We start from the raw sequence: 17500 nt of genomic DNA on the forward strand, positions 1-17500 counted from the left end.
TGAGCATGTTATTAATAGCTGAAAGTCTCAATACGAGGTGAATGTCTTCGATGTTTGATTACATATGCATATGTTATGCTATCTTATAGCAATAATCAGAGGAGGTTGCATTCTAAATAGCTGTCGGAAAAAAAAAAAACTTTGTTGCGTTTCATTGATTTACAGATGTACAGACTGTTTCAATGCGGCGTACGATCCAGGTCAACATGACACTGATTTTGCTTCGTTCTTTTTTCACTCTTTTTTTGCCTTTATTTCACAATTGTCATTAAAAATTTCTATTAAAGACTAGTAGTTTATTATTCAATCTTTAAAAAAAGCTGTAATATTCTACATTTGCTCAGCCATCGATGGCTCCTTCAACTAATTACCGGTTTTAAAGAGGCAGTATTGATGCGCATTACAGTATATTCTCACTTCTAGTTCCTGATTGAGCAATGTAGCTCGTATTTTGAAGTTCCACTCCATGCATATTTCGCAGTCCAAACTAATGCGTTTGAGATGACTATAGGAACTTTTATTGTATAGAGACTATGTAGTCTTAAAGAAAGTGTATCTGTCTACCATATTGCATGCACTTAATCAATATACAACTCGTTTATCGAGAGCAAGCTTAATTATAAATCGCTGGAATTATCTTACTTTGAGAAAAGACATTTGAGCAAGAAGGTCTATCTCAAATGAGTAAACACGACTAAACTGTAAACATAACCACTTTAAAATATTTCCAATGGCCAATAATATAAGTGAACAATTTGCTTGAAATAACTTTATCTTAATAAGTCATCACAATAATAATGATGAGCACTACTTTCTTTTTTATTAATTATTGGGGGAAGGGGGGGGGGAGCAGCTTAAAACGTGAGCAGTTATTCAAATTCTCTTTTTGCTGTGACATGCACAAGGCAGAACTAATTAAGACGTATCAAAAGAAGTTCAAAAGGGATTTGACATCGATAAATCCACTTTGTTTTCATCTCTGCAGACCAATAATAAAATCAAAATATTGAACACCAGTATTCTGCTTTAAGATATGAAAACGAGGGAGACAAAAAGTTTATGGAACTACTCATTTGACATTCTCCTTCCCATACGTCCTCGTAGGAGTATCACATCTATAACATTCACAGATCGTTCACAGTTAAGGACATACATTTGTGTGTTGATGAAACTATTTATGATTCTTATCGGTGAGCAATGTAGTAAACTGCAAAATACGAGAGTAGACATTACTATCCAGCACAGTTCTTGCATTCTAAGGCAAATATAATGCTACTTTTCATATTGAAGGATTTTCAGCTTTCGCCGGAAACAAGAAATAAAACACCACCAGGAGACGTTCGCATTTCCTCTATCATTCGTCAGCTGCTGCTGCTGCTGTCTGCGTCAACATCTGCTGCTCTTCTTTTTTCACAGGCTGCACATTTTTCACTTGTCCAGATACAGGAATTCCCATGTCCAAAGGACTAGCGGGGCCCTTTTCATCCACATCTTTACAAGCTGATACTTTTATGGGCTCCAGTCCATCCGGATGCGTCTCTTCAATACAATAAGCACTTAGAAAAGAAGGAAACAGTAATGCCATGGCGACTGTAACACCTCCAATACAAAATAGGACTAGTCCGACAAGTTTGCACATGTCAAGGGTCGTGTTATACTGCTGAGCATTTTCGTCAACGTATGCGTCGCCATTGGGGTCATCGGGCGAGGTTATGATAACATGTCGTGGGGGCACAAGGTAGCCTACAAGAATACCCGTGACGCCGAACATCAGCAAGATAACGCCCAACCACATAAAAATCTGGAGAGGAAAGAGTATAAAAAAGAAAAGAAAAAGAAAACGTTCCTATAATAGGCAGTTATGATATGTAAAATAAGTATTTTTCAAATACCAAAGAGTTACCTTGTCTAGATACAGAACCATTTTAAAGTGGATGGACACCAAAAAAGTATTGGTCATTAATACTCATAATTGGTAAGACGGGCATATTCGTCCAAACGGCACTCACACACTAAAATTTGCATCAGTTTGGTAACAAAGTGATAACAACCTGTGCATAGAAGAAGAGTAAAAGAAGCTGCGCAGTGTGATCATTAACATTTTGCCTATGGCCACCCATACATTTAGTAAGTATATATGGCATACACTAATTTTTAAATGAAATGGGATTTCAGGACATATGACAAAGTCCACGAGGACTTGAATGCTAACGGTGTAAAGTCAGGGGCAAGGATAATAGTTCGGGTTAGGATGCAAATAGGATATCCCAATTATAAAATTATTTTGGTAAAGTCACTATATATTTAAAAAAAATAAGGCCTCTTTCATTTAAATATTATTATTGAAACACTGCCATTGCTGAACAAGTCTTGGCTTGGACATTGTTTTGCCAAGTGAGAGAAAGTGAGCAAATGAATCTAAAAAATATGGGATGGCCCACTGTCTTTATTACCGTAAATTCCATAGGATCCTATTTTTAGGTGGCAAGGTCGGGAGAGTTGATCACTCACTGAGTGACGCTGACGCTACTGTTATAATGATGCTAATATTCATTATGAAATTGAGATATATCGCGCTTTTCGCGTGGCACAGCTCAAAGCCCACACATTACATCAGCCATTCTGTTTCACTTTCTTTTTCTCCTCATCCTCTCCTCCTCCTCGTCCTCATCCTCTTCCTCCTACCAATATCACAACATTCAAAACAAAAGTACATTTAAAAGTATATTCAAATGAAATAAAAAATATAATTTATGAATATTCTAGAAGGCGCTTCCGTAAATGCACTGTTTTAATAGTTTGTTTAATACGATTCTGAACATATCGATCTTAAATTAGGCGCAAAACAATCTAAACGTCAAACTTACTTTCCACCACATGGGGGTACATCTTCTCCGCCGCTGGCTCGGTTCCAGCAAATACTGTCGATCATCGTCCTCGTATAAAGACGGGTCTTTGAATGTGTGGTCCTCGTAAAAATTATGGAGATACGATTTGACACCAAAATACACAGGGCAGCTGCGTTTTCTTTTAGGTTTGCTGGTAGAACTACTCACAGAGCCTGAGGGAAAGAAAACAGAATATATTTGTTTAACGAAAAAACAATATACAAAAAAAAAAAATCAATAATGGTCGTTCACCCTGGCTCCTTTACCCCGTTTTATTTTACAGTGTCGTGGCCTTTGTAGTCGAATGGTGCAGGCACGCACAATCTTTAAAAAAATCATTAAAACATTATTTATTAAACATAAGACAGAATTTTACTCCACCTTCCTTCACCAATTCGCCAACAACATACTGCCTTTTTTAGTCTCTCACTATTTCAAGATTCCAGTACGCACTCGCCGAGATACTGATGTTTGTGGAATCACTCCTGAAGATTGTAAACTAATCAAACACGTGGTGCAAAGCAATCCGAAATCGCTCCAATTAATTACTTACCATTAGTATCGGTCAGTGTTTGAGCGAGAACTTAGTTCGTTTTATAATATCTTCAAATATCTGGAAAACCCTTCGACTTGTCCAGATCTGAAGCTCCACGCTTTGGCCTCGGTGGTGCTCCAATTTAGTTTCAAATTCAAACACGTTCTCTTTAGCACTTTACCAAAAGTAGAACATTCACAATCAAAATATTACATAACTGTCAAAAACACTGATCATATGTCATTATTGTAAGCAGCAAACAAAACATCATAAAATATACTATAAATATGACATATCAAACCACCACACCTCTTTATTCACGATTATAGATAAAGTAATTCTTTTGCAACGAAGCATTGTGACGATTCACCAACATTTTTCTTGCTTGTTATGCGACGTTGATGGTTACGTGTTATGAGTGTTTATTTGTTTTGTTGTGTGTATTGTTTTTGGTTGTATTTGTGTCAGTCAGAGAAAGAAACATAGATGTCAACATTATACTTTTTGTGTTTTTTTAGATTTTTAAGTACTTAGTGATGATTTTTTCTTTGTGATGCTATTAAATCTGAATTTCTACTTTTATTTGTGCAATCATTAATTATTCACTGATTTCATTATTTGTAGATATACTTTGAAGTTTTAGTTTTGTTATACACATGAATTGGAATGAAAAACAATGTTCTTGACTTTACACACCGTTTGGGAGATTGACACTAGATGACAAATTAGAAATAAAAAGACTAGTTCCTCACCAACCAACTGATTTGAATTAACACAGGTGTGGAAATCTCGAAAACGCTCTTTTTCAGTGACATGGTATGACAGGCATGAATGGCTCACAGTTAGTTTAGTCTTTTGTTTTTATTGTCTACTTTTTACAGATACAACAAACACTGACAAATCATGGACATCTATAGGCTATAGTGACCTTAACCCTTCCATCGTATTTCTTAACCTCCTGAACGTTGTTTTAGCACCCTTAAAAGAGTGAAATTTTTTTGTTGCGAAATTCAATGAAACAGGAGCGGTTAAATTCATTAATGATTCTGTCAATTCACAAAGCTGAAATAGATGCCATTCCAGATTTCAATAAACACATTATAAAAAGATTTGCAGAGATGAAACATCGCAGTGCAGATTTTTTTACAAGTACTAAAAGTAAGTAATTTCTGTCATAGGTTTTTTTTTTCTCTTTTGATTTACATTTATAACATATTGATTGCATTATCTACCAAATCCAATCCTTTAAATGGTGGACAAAGAATAATTACAAAGACCTTTTCATACGGGACTTGTATCTCAGTGTTGTGGCTTGTTGTTTTCATGATTTATTTGTTTTTGTAAGTTTTGTCCACTCGTAGAAACCATCGACCCTCCCCCATCCTTCCATAAAAGAGAGTTTTTAATATGTCGTGCTCTCTCCTCTTAACCGTGTTCACTGTATTAGAATTTTTTTTTTCTAATCATGGCACCACTATATGTCGTCATAGGCCACGCCGCTTTTTATTTATACATGTTTTTTCTGTATTTCTCTTTTAGTCCTAGAATGCGAATGAGGCTATTACTTTTTGTCACGGTCTGTAAAAACAATCAGACATAGTTTGTTTTGACACTTTTTTCTTGGTACATTTAAGTCATGTAATGGTGCCCCTTCTCCCCCCTTCTCCCCCCCCCCCCCCTCACCCCCTCCATTTTTTAGATAACCCCCCCCCCCCACACACACACACACACACACACATACACACACACACACACAGATCTTAAATCCTTGACCTAGATGTCATTTCACTATGTTTAACAGAACATTACAGTGACTGGCATCTAATCATTATGAAGAGATAATGATGTTATATTAGATGGATTCAAACAATCTTGAATGATCTGGTTTAAACTTGAATCATGATTAACGTGTGCCGTAATGCTACAATTTTCCAGGATAAAATCAGTTTTTCCTATTTTATATTACCTCCTCCAATTATTCTCTTTTTAGCTAGTTTTTTCTTTCTATTAATTCTCATTTTAATCATCTTTTTGTTTATTTTAATTCTCATCATTTTGACTTGCTTCCTATTTTTCTTTTACCCATCATAGTCAAGCCCTCATCGCTTATGCTACGCCTCCTTCTGTTTCTCTCTCTTTTTCTCATCATCCTCTCCTCCTCCTCCACGTCCTCCTCCTCTTCCTTCTACCAAAATCACAACAATTACAACAACAACAAAACTAATACTACTGCTACTACTACTACTACTACTACTACTACTACTACTACTACTACTACTACTACTACTACTACTACTACCACTATACTACTACTACTACTACTACTACTACTACTACTACTACTACTACTACTACTACTACTACTACCACCACCATCACCATCACAATTATTACGATTACTAGATACCACTAATACTTTTATCAATATAATTATGACCGTCGCCACGCAAATTTTGCTACTTTTACTGCTACCGTTACTACTCCTTAAAATACAATTATTATTATTATTATTATTATTATTATTATTATTATTATTATTATTATTATTATTATTATTATTATTATTATTATATATTATTATTTATTCATTATTATTTATTAATTATTATTATTATTATTATTATTATTATTATTATTATTATTATTATATTATTGTCAATATTATTATTACTATTACTATTATTATTATTATTATTATTATTATTATTATTATTATTATTATTATTATTATTATTATTATTATATTATTATTATTATTATTATTGTTATTACTCATCGCATCCCATTGTTTAAGAGGTAATAGGCTTAAAAACCTTTAAATGTTCTTTGTAACTTTAAAACATTGATAACTGTCAAGTTTTCATCAACACAAATTGTTTTAATTGGTTATATAATGACATGCAATTACCTATTACATTCATTGTGAATATCTATATTTTTGAAATCTCAAACTTTGCAAAATTGCAACGGTTCTTCGAATTAGGGTATTTTTCCTTAAAGCTGAATTATTACATCTTTCAGTAACTATCTAAAATGTATACCCTCTAGTATTTCTAACGTGTGAATAATTGAAAATGAAAATCATTATATATATGTTGCAAAGAATTATGCATAAGATTTTATAATCTAGGACAATAACAGGATGACCACTTCATCAACGATCTTTTAGTGGAGGCCATTTTAGGACTCCAAATGGTTCTACAAATATCTTCCTCCTCTTCGATCCTCATCCTTCTCTTTACATACAAAGTAAAAGAAAAGGCACGCTATTAACTGCACATTGTCTGAAATAACAGCAAACTAACTCTGTGATTGATCACGTTAATTAAATAAAAATTGGTTTAATTCAACATTGCTGTACAGTTCTTTATAGAATAATCCGGATTTAGTAAGTTACTTCGGCTGCTGGAAAGTTATGAAATGATTTTGATCCCAATGTGCAGTAATAATGATAATAATGTCATAATGTTCCATCCGTAAAAATCACTTTATATGAAAACGCTCGTTTATATTCTACTTTTAAAACAGCAATTATATGACAAAGATGTGATCATTAGAACAATTACAGTTCTGTACAAATTAATTTGGACAGGGTGTGGGAAAGAGAAAAAATGGAGGCCCAAAGACTAGATGGTTGGAAAGGGTGAAGGATGATATGAAAGAACTGGGTCTGGCGGAAGATGATGCTATGAACCGAGAAGAATGGAAATGTGGCATTCATTATGGCAACCCTGCAAAATGCGGGATAGACTGAAAGAAGGAGAAGAAAAAAAGGATTACAAATTTTAAGGTTTAAGTAATCTTCTCTTTATTGTGGTAATGTGAATTGGTCTAATTATTTTTTTTCATCATTTCTATGTTCAAGTCGAGCACCATAAAGTCCATTTGCTGAAAGTCTTCTGATTATTTTTAGAGACGAGAATGTCCTTTTAAGCCATTGATCGGGCCTTGTTAAAGTTATTGAAACAGATAATAATACACTCGACTCAAGTGTAAATGAGGACTTGGCAATAATAGGAAATAATAGAAAATGAAGAATTCTTATGTTGTACGAGCACTGGTTTAAAAAACAGATCGCGCAACAGTCGACATGTTCATGTAATGAACAGAAGCTTAGTTCAATCAGAGAAGTTTCTCTGGTTCTATGACTATGGCCTGCTTGGTAAATATTTTTGAAGCTCAATTAGCATGAACAAAACAAGGAAATACGCTTATTAATTTTTGTTTTGAGGTTGAGCGAACTGTCAAATTTTATTCAACTAAACTTAAGAGTTTGTTATACTGGCCGATCCGAAATCCACAATGTCCTTGGTTGTATTCACATCCATGGACGTGAAGTAAATACAATGCATCTATAGATAGCAATAAAATAATCAGTTTGTGATACTCACTATTCTTGTTCAAATTTGTAACAACATTCAAAGAAACAACAGCCTGTCCGCAGTGACCGATCAAAGTGAGGTTGCCAGTTAAGCCTTTAATATGACCGTTTATAATGGCATTATTGGCACCGAAAAATCATTTTGGCATTTTGGTAGATTAGTGGCATTTTTTTCAAATAAATTCATGATCGACATATTAAATGGGCAGAACAGAACTAAAACCGAGTACTAAAACACACATATACACACACACACAACCACACATACACACATACATGTATTTTATATATATATATATATATATATATATATATATATATATATTATATATATTATATTTATATGCCTGGTAAGTATTCTCATTTGAGTCGAAAAAGGTACTGAGAATAACATGCCTTTCACAAGGACACAACTCCAAGATCAAAGTTTTTGTATTTATTGTCTTCAACCAACTGTACATATCTAAATTTAGCTTTTTTCACCCTTTACTATTTTTTTCTGTTACTTATTTGGCATTTAAAAAAAAAAGCTATCTGACTACCCTGAATAAAAGGCAATTTGTTTGGGGATCAAGTTGATGGTAATAAAATCCCCAACATTATTATTTTGCATACGCAGTTAATTCTCTGCAAGTCAGGATTCCCTTTCCAATTTGAATTGCTACACACGCTGCCTCGTCGTCCTTCCCGGTATGTGTAGGCTAAAGCAGGCACTATATTATGAGTTGTTTGCTACCCTAAGATAGAACGCTAATCTGGATGTAGTCTATTGGAAACACTTTGACATAAAATAATTGGCAATGTAGTGGTCGACATGCGTGTTCGAACCCAGGACTTAACTGGCCGAGATTTTGTCTCAAGACTGCGGGTATTTGAAAGTTCTTTATTATGGGGCCTCGAGTTAAAAAGATCCAAAGCCTTTAAAATATCATATCCTTTTTTTTCTTCAAAAAATTATATTTTACTTAAATTTTCATGCAGTCCAAAAGTAACCAAATACTATGTACACATTTGAAGACACTTTATCAGTGTGAGAAAACCGGGCGGAAGAGATGCAATTGTGGGATGGAATCTCTCCTGATAACCTTCTTCCCCACCCACCACTCACAATGCAATCTCTACCTTCTCTTTATATAACAAAGCTGTAGTGTTTTGATGTGTATATCTGTCCCCGCAGTTTTTCGCGGCCGCAAATTTCACCCTCGGCCGCAAAAAGAAGCAAATTTTTATTTGGCCGCAAAAAGCCGCAATTTTCGCCGTTTTTAGGCTAAATTGACGATTTTTTGTTTAAAAAAAAAACAACAAAAGCTATGACAAATTGTGAAAAGACGGCGACTTTCAATGCTAGCATCCAAAATTGGCACTAAATAACGGACAAACATGTCTAGCCTAGCCTCCCACCTCTATGGCCTAGCCTAGGCCTTTTTCCCCCCATGTTTTTCATTCAAAAACCCCTTAGGCCTATATTGAAATATAAAGCAATAATAATAATAATGTTCAAAATTGGATTGTAAGTAGAGAATACAAATTTAATGTGCCCCATTGGAAAATGGATTTTGTTTCTCTTTCCTTGTGAATAGTTATTTTTTTCCTCTCCTTAATTAGATTTTCAAATTATTATTTTTTTATGCGTTTGTTCACTTTGATTTCCCAAATTTCAAGAAGCTAAATAGTTAATAAAATATTTTGATTACTTCCTTCTTTTTTTACTTACTTACTTACTATGGCTATTATTATTATTATTATTATTATTATTATTATTATTATTATTATTATTATTATTATTATTATTATTATTATTATTATTATTATTATTTATTATTATATTATTATTATTTCAAACCATTCAAAATATAAATAAATTCATGTTGACATGTTGTGACAACAATATTCTACAAAATGCCCTATTTGTGTCAATTTTTTACCGTACATGTTGTTTTAATTGTTTGATTTTTGTAAAACTAGCGGAAAATTGTTGGCAAATTTTGGGTAAATTTTGCTATTTTGATGGCAAAATTTACCATTTTTATGGCAAATTTTGGCAAAAAACCGCGGGGACAGGTATATTGAAAGAAAGGGTTTCATTTTTTACAAGCACCCTGCTCCAGCAAACGGTTACCGATGATTATCTGTTTAAGGGACACGCGGCTCTCAAGAAAACGGACCGCTATCGATCTTGGTTACAATCAAAGTTGTAGCAGCAAGCAATTTATTGTCCATTTAGCACTATAAATACATGGATAAACGCAAGCTTCACGGGCAAAATGGTTCTGGGAGAGGGACTGCTTTTGTAGTTATCCGCTTCTCAATACATTAAAACTGACTTTCCTGTTTCTTTGTAAAAGGGAAGTATGAGAAACACTTAGTGTAAGGTCTTCTCTACTTGATAGGAGTGAACCAATGTGTATTGACTAAAGAATATTGTCATCCCTCACAGAATCCTCAGAAGAGAGAATAACATTTTGGGTAAACTTTGATTTTATAATTTAAAAAAAAAACTACTAGGGGAAAAAACTCTCATTTGGAAATTTGTTCAATCCTAACACTTCTGTTCCGGTTGGGTGTTTCCTTTTAAAAATATACGCTAAAACAATGAAGGAGACGGTACGGCTATTTTTAGTGTGTATTGATTTCTGTCGGATTCGTATATCTATTTATAGAAACATGACATATTTCGAGATTTTTGCCCGTAGCTTTTAGTATATCAGTCAGTATATCAGTTTTAAAGGTTAGTCAAATGCCACAACAAGCCATGGACCAAATTCTATTTAAGCAGACTAGATTTAGTTATTTACTAGTCTAGTAAATGACGTGCGAGTCTTAAGCCTAAGGGAAGTAAGTGACTATCTATCCATCCATCTATCTATCTATCTATCTATTTATCTATCTATCTATCTATCTATCTATCTATCTATTTATCTCTCTATCACTCAATTTATTTATCCACCTATCTATCTACCCATCTCTCTATTTATCTCTCTTTCCGTCTCTCTCTCTTTCTCTCTCTCTCTCTCTCTCTCTCTCTCTCTCTCTCTCTCTCTCTCTTTCTTACTTTCTTTCTTTCTCCCCCTATATCTCTTTTTCACTGGATTTACAAAATTCAATATACATTCCAACGTTCAATTAAATAGTCATTTCCTTTAATGTTGTGATGATTTCTAAAACTGTACAATTATGTCGAAAAATATCTTAAAAGAACAATGAAGGTAAAAATAGGCTAATTACTTTATTCTTTTTTTACAGAGCATGCAAGATTGATCTGCTGTTTGATCTCAGATGTCTCTTTTTACTGAAAAGAATTGATTATTCTATAATATTATTATCTCTCTTGCAATAACAGACTTGGGATATTTTCTATTAGGGTAAATCTGGCCCAAAATATATCTCTTCTCCCTTCGTGGTGATTGGGGTTAAACGGAATTCGGAATTATTTTTATCTCAAATAAAGAAACGAGTTTGGTCGTTATTTTAAGAATTTATCATCACAAATCGTCTATTTTATGAAACAAAAGTTGGAAAGAAAAGGCTCTTTATCCATATTCTCCCACCGTATTCAGAGGTATAATTAGTGCCTGGCTGTGAACAGCGTTGATTCTGTCTGAAAATGTGTAATATCGCATAAAATGCATCATCATGTCTTGTCATGCATGTTAAGTGTTGCTGTTGGCTAGGGACCCTTGTAAAGTGAATTGAGTACGTTGAGTGGGTATACAAAAGCTTGATTATTTTTTTTTAATCTTATATAATTTCCGTAACATTACTTATCAAACGAGTGTAACCAGTCTTTCGGTTTCCACATATTATGTGGACAAATTATCAAAATGACAATGAGTTTCCATCATTCTTTCGGGTATAATTTATAAGAATTTAAGGGCGAACATCCCAAATAAAAGTATACTAGATTTAGGCGATGAATTTATGGTGTGAATTTATGTTTTGCAGCCTTGAGTTTAAGATTGAAATAAAACAGGAGCGTGAAAAGGATGAAGATAAAATATTGGTGGGAATTTCATAGCCAGGAATAAATATTACCCCCCCCCCCCACCCCCTCCTCAACAGTCGTCTTCAGTCTTTAATGAATTTTTTTTAATTTTGAGTTTCGGAGTCCCAGCTTCTGTGGCGTTGAACGGACAGTCACAATTGCATGCTACCTTTTCAATAGGACACCAGCTTATCGCAAACTTCCTTCCCCTAGATTAAACAAAACAAAAACAAACAAAAAGAGATACAGTCAGTGCTGGGTGGACAAAAGAGTTAGAAAAATACTCCGAATATAAACTGGGGACCGATGTCGTCCATTTTCTTGTGAGTCGACGCGTTCTGAACCCATTTAGCTATCGAGACCATTCATCATAATCAAGACGAGGCTAATAATGCGTATAACTCCTCTCTTATTTTCCTGGCACTGCTGGCCTCACACAGTGGTATTTTTACGTCCTATGTATAATCACCGTGCGAGGCATTAATTTATCATCTGTTGCCTTGACAGCAGAATCCGTTCAGAGACCGTGAGGATGGGGGTTTGAAGTTTGAGGAAGAGGGGAAAGAACAATGATATGGTTGTAGGGGAATGGGTTTGGTGTCGGGTGGACAAGCGGTCAAGACAATAAATTGATAATATATTTCCATCATCCTTGATGAAGACGCGATCGGGTAATTTTATAGGTTGCTTTTAAGGGTTTTTCTTCATATTTCTCATCAGCACAAATTGCACGCCTTTGAAGACCTGAAGGATATAAGGCTTAAATAAGAATATTCATTTTATCGAGTGGCGCTACTACAACAATTACGTGCCGCAAACGCCTTGACTTTGACAATATTTTAAAAAAATAATTAAGAGCAACAACAACAACAACAACAAAAATTAAGAAAATACTCCGATATCTTCTTTTTTTCAGGGGTGAGGCTAGATGTACATATTCCGCAGGCCTTATAACCTAATCGAACGCAATCGTCCATAGTATATGTCTTCGTCAAATAAATTGAAGCTTACAATTCAATACTTATCATTATTTTTTCTTCGAATAGCAATATTTTCACTAGAACAACATAGAAACTTCAAGCACTGATGACATTGAGTTCAATCACAACCAACAAGTCCGACATAACGATGCGCGGTCTTACGTGAGCTCATAAGTTATTATGAGTTAGTTACGTCCTTAAACAACTGTTCAAGCTCTAGTGAATTTTCCTGCTCCCGAAATTCAGTTAAACCTTTAAAGTTCTGTGAAATCCAAAGGCCACTGAGAGAAGAAGAAAATCACAAGAAAAAACCCCCCACCCAAATGGTAATAGTGGTACGTTCGCCGAGTAATCATGAGGTCTACGTTTCGATCCGTAGTCAAGGCACACTGATATTTCGGTACATTTTCTTGTATTTTTCTTTCTGCTTTATCTGACACTGTTTCATACACACTTTTTCAGATAAAGAAACTATTCTGTTTACCTTTGCTGCCCCTGTGTCGGTCGCCAAGATCGTGTCTCTCTTCAGCAGGTGTGTCAGTCTCTTCCTCCACAGGAGCAGGGTATTTGTCTTCATCAAAGCTGGCCATCGAGCTGAACTTGAACACGCTGTACGTGTGTCTTCTAGGGTGTTAACATAAAGTATTACTTAGAGTTGAGCGAAGCATTCTGGAAACATAAGAATAAGAGTCATTATAATTAATTTCATTATTATACGGAAGTTGGCATTTAGAAAACGCATTAGTTTGTCTATTTTTGGGCTTCTAACTTATTCTTTTTTTAAATCTGAGTTTTCATATAGAGTAATATCTGCCATAAGCGCTTCACAACGGCTCCCTAGCCAACAGCAACACACTTAACATGAAGCACACGACATGACGCCTTTCAGTCGATATCGCATTTTTTTTCAGACAAAGACAACGCTTGTAACAGCCACGTATTCATTATACACGCGAGTTAGTTGAAAGAATGTGAGTAATGAGCCTTTTCAAAGGATTCAACTATGCGCCGCTCAGAGCGGGACTCGACGAACCCTTTCATTCCGAAAGCGAGCGTCATACCTCTAGATCACATAGTCGAAAAAAATGCATAATATATTTCTTTTTGACTGTAATCAATTTGAAAGAAAAGAAGTCAAATCGGAAGTTTGTGACATTCTAAATCTATTAGGCACCATAAAGAGGAGAAAATTGAAGTATTTTGGAGACAAAAAGACGCCATCATTCAATAACATAAGACATTCTTGAGGGAAAGTGGAATGGAAAAGGGGGCAAGAGACAGCCTAACAAGATCATGGATGGAGGACATCAAGACACATGGAGTGGGCTGTCAACAGACGACTGTAGAAAAGGAGCAATGGGGAGGCTGGAGTGGAGGTCAATTTTTTTTCTCTGCCGGCCTCTGCCTAATAGATGGAACGAAATTAACATCACTCAGTTCTTTTTGACAGCCATTTTAATGATTATATCTCAATCTCACTAAATAATATCAATCAACCTATAATCGTTGCAAGTTACACATAGTTGGTACGTTATATCCGTCTGGTGGATGTTGTGATTATTTTAGATAAACGCATAGCATCAGTAGGTGACATCGGCGGTTGGAAAGAGAGAGAGAGAGAGAGAGAGAGAGAGAGAGAGAGAGAGAGAGAGAGAGAGAGAGGGAGAGAGAGAGAGAGAGCGTTTGTTCATAACAATACAAAGACCAGCTGCGTGTTGAGCTCTAAGCTGTGCATTCAAAAAAGCTTCGATAGACTGATCAGATATTTATTCGACAGGGAAAATACATGACAATCATTCATTGTTGTTTACTTCTCCAGGCAGCAAACCCCCTCAAACATGTAGAAAATCACATGAAGAGAAGCATCAAGTCACACGCAATGACGTACTTACGCACATACACACGAACACACACATACACACACACACACACATCTATGTAATAATAATAATAATAATAATAATAATAATAATAATAATAATAATAATAATAATAATATATAATAATAATAATAATATAATAATATAATAATAATAATAATAATAATAATAATAATAATAATAATAACAACAACAATAATAATAATAATAATAATAATAATAATAATAATAATAATAATAATAATAATAATAATAATGATATATAATAATAATAATAATAATAATAATAATAATAATAATAATAATAATAATAATATAATAATAATAATAATAATAATAATAGATTGTATTTATTGAGCGCTGTACGTGAATTGCACGTGGGTATAGGTTGAGATGCAAGTAAGATATTAGTATAAATAGAATAATCAATCTTAAAATATATATATATATATGTGTGTGTGTGTGTGTGTGTGTGTGTATATAAATAAATATGTTAAACGGGTGATATTAGAAATTGAAATACATAATACTATGTATATCTATATTAGACTGTCCCCACAGTTTTTCGCGGCCGCAAATGGCAAATTTGCGACCGCGAATTTCACCCTTGACCGCAAAAAGCCGCAAATTTTTATTTGGCCGCAAAAAGCCGCAATTTTTGCCGTTTTATGGCTAAATTGACGATTTTTTGTTTTAAAAAAACAAAAGCCATGAAAAATTGTGAAAAGACGGCGACTTTCAATGCTAGCATCCAAAATTGACACAAAATAACGGACAAACATGCCTAGGCCTAGCCTCCCACCTCTAGCCTAGGCTATTGGAGACCCTAAGCTTTGTTTTTCGCTTTTTTTTTCGTTTTACTGAAGAGCTCTCGAGTCCTTTTTTCATGATTTTTCCATGTTTTTTATTCAAAAATCCATTAGGCCTATATTGAAATATAAAGCAATAGTAATAATGCTCAAAATTGGATAGTAAGTAAAGAAATTTAATGTGCCCCCATTGGAAAATGGATTTTGTTTCTCTTTCCTTGCGAATAGTTATTTTTTCCCTCTCCTTAATTAGTTTTTTAAATTTTGATTTTTTTAAATGTGATCGTTCACTTTGATTTCCCAAATTTTAAGAAGCTAAATAATTAATCAAATATTTTGATTACTTCCTTCTTTTTTTTACTTACTTACTTACTATGGCTATTATTATCATTATTATTATTATTATTATTATTATTATTATTATTATTATTATTATTATTATTATTATTATTTTATTATTATTATTATTATTATTATTATTATTATTATTATTATTATTATTATTATTATTATTATTATTTATTATTATTATTATTATATATTATTATCATTATTATTATAGTATTATTTCAAACCATTCAAAATGTAAATAAATTCATGTTGACATGTTGTGACATCAATATCCTACAAAGTGCCATATTTGTGTCAATTTTTTTTTTACCGTACTTGTACTTTTAATTGTTTAATTTTTGTAAAACTAGCGGCAAATTTTGGGCAAATTTTGCTATTTTGATGGCAATTTTTACCATTTTTTATGGCAAAAACCGCGGGGACAGATTAGAGCAGTTACATGGCTTTTAACTGTATTCAATCACGTCATAATCCTTTTTGTCCAACTTCGCACGTCGACATGGAACTGAATGCCCATTTGTTTTATCATGGTCATCAGATTAAGCAGCCTGGACAAACATTGTGCTACCTAACACAAGCCCCTGATTTTATTGTGGCCCTAATAAAGGTAAGAGGTCCTGATGGCTTGGTTGAGTTGGTAGAGAATTCGCTTCATACGCGAAAGGACCGAGATCGATCCCGAGTGCAGTCGATTTTATTCTGACCCCCCCCCCCACTCTGTCCACCCAGAAGTGTTTGGGTTGCTGGGTCTATTAAGTCTTGCGGAAAATACTTTCCGATAGATTAGTGTCCTGTAGATAGCAAGAAATTGTTGTTGTCCGTTTCACGCTAGAGAAACCGGGATAAACTCCAGCTCTACTGGCCGCATTTTTCTGAGTACGACTGATAGATACATCTGCGGTCTGTGTTATTTAATCGTTTATTTTAAATCAAAGTTAAAGCTATTCCCTGGCTTAGATTAAGACTAAGCAGTCTCACATGGTGTGAATGACTCTCCACTTTTGCCAAGCTGTCTCCCTCAGGATTTCCGACCTTGACGCGGTAAGGGGGCTTGAGGAATATCGTGGGCATAGGTGTAAAATCGGTTGACCGTCACGAGACCATCCCGGGTATCGAGCTACTTCCCCAATATGTGACTAATGGAGATCCAACCCGGTGCCCGAATGGCCACGGCCATATGTTCAATTATGATGTACACCCAACAGGATTTTCAATGGCGAAGCGGTCGGCCGCCTTCCATCTGGCTGGGAGACTTTAATAGCCACCATCACGAATGGGCCTACCGAGACTGTAACGAGGCAGGTAGACAACTCCACTCATGGATGGACTGTAACGATCTACACCTAGTGTACGATCTTACATAAGAAGGGGTATACTCCTGACCTCACCCTCGTCACGAAGGGAGCGAACGGCGAACCACTGCAGGTGAAGCGGACTGTCCTTCGGGGACTTTCCGCATAGCCAGCATAGACCGGTTCTTGTCACAGCGGGAGTGACAATACCGAGGGTGCAGTCTCTCCCACTCTGCAGATGGAGCGGAGGAATTCAGTTCCTATATCGAGCAGGTTTGCCCTGCCATTCCTCCAGGTCCGAGAATATAACCAGGTTTAACAGGCTACTTAGTGCGGTTTGATTTTGCTGACTCGTGTTGGGTCGACAGTTAGCGTGTTGCAATATCCCATTTTTCTGGGGTC

At 34.8% G+C, this 17500-nt stretch overlaps 1 protein-coding gene and 1 long non-coding RNA gene across 4 annotated transcripts in view; both read right to left on the bottom strand.

Moving 5' to 3' along the window:
* Positions 1-17500, bottom strand: part of LOC144977779 (uncharacterized) — a 130313-nt gene that overhangs the window by 36844 nt on the left and 75969 nt on the right. The window lies entirely within an intron of this gene.
* Positions 1-17500, bottom strand: part of LOC144977710 (neurensin-1-like) — a 47257-nt gene that overhangs the window by 1534 nt on the left and 28223 nt on the right. For 2 of the 3 annotated variants that reach the window (XR_013646392.1, XR_013646391.1), the window contains 3 exons: positions 13251-13435; positions 2868-3061; positions 913-1801 (listed from right to left, as the gene is read on the bottom strand). Coding sequence is in view for 1 of the 3 variants with exons in the window: in XM_078923142.1 (XP_078779268.1) it covers positions 1355-1801; positions 2868-3061; positions 13251-13356 (747 nt within the window). In the remaining 2 variants the exon portion in view is untranslated. Of the gene's footprint in view, positions 1-240; positions 1802-2867; positions 3062-13250; positions 13436-17500 lie in introns of those variants that run through there. The other variant, XM_078923142.1, reaches the window with a different exon arrangement.

Source organism: Berghia stephanieae, chromosome 1 (genome assembly GCF_034508935.2).
Source record: "Berghia stephanieae isolate SIO BIC M18660-M18661 chromosome 1, UCSD_Bste_1.3, whole genome shotgun sequence".
Taxonomy (NCBI): domain Eukaryota; kingdom Metazoa; phylum Mollusca; class Gastropoda; order Nudibranchia; family Aeolidiidae; genus Berghia; species Berghia stephanieae.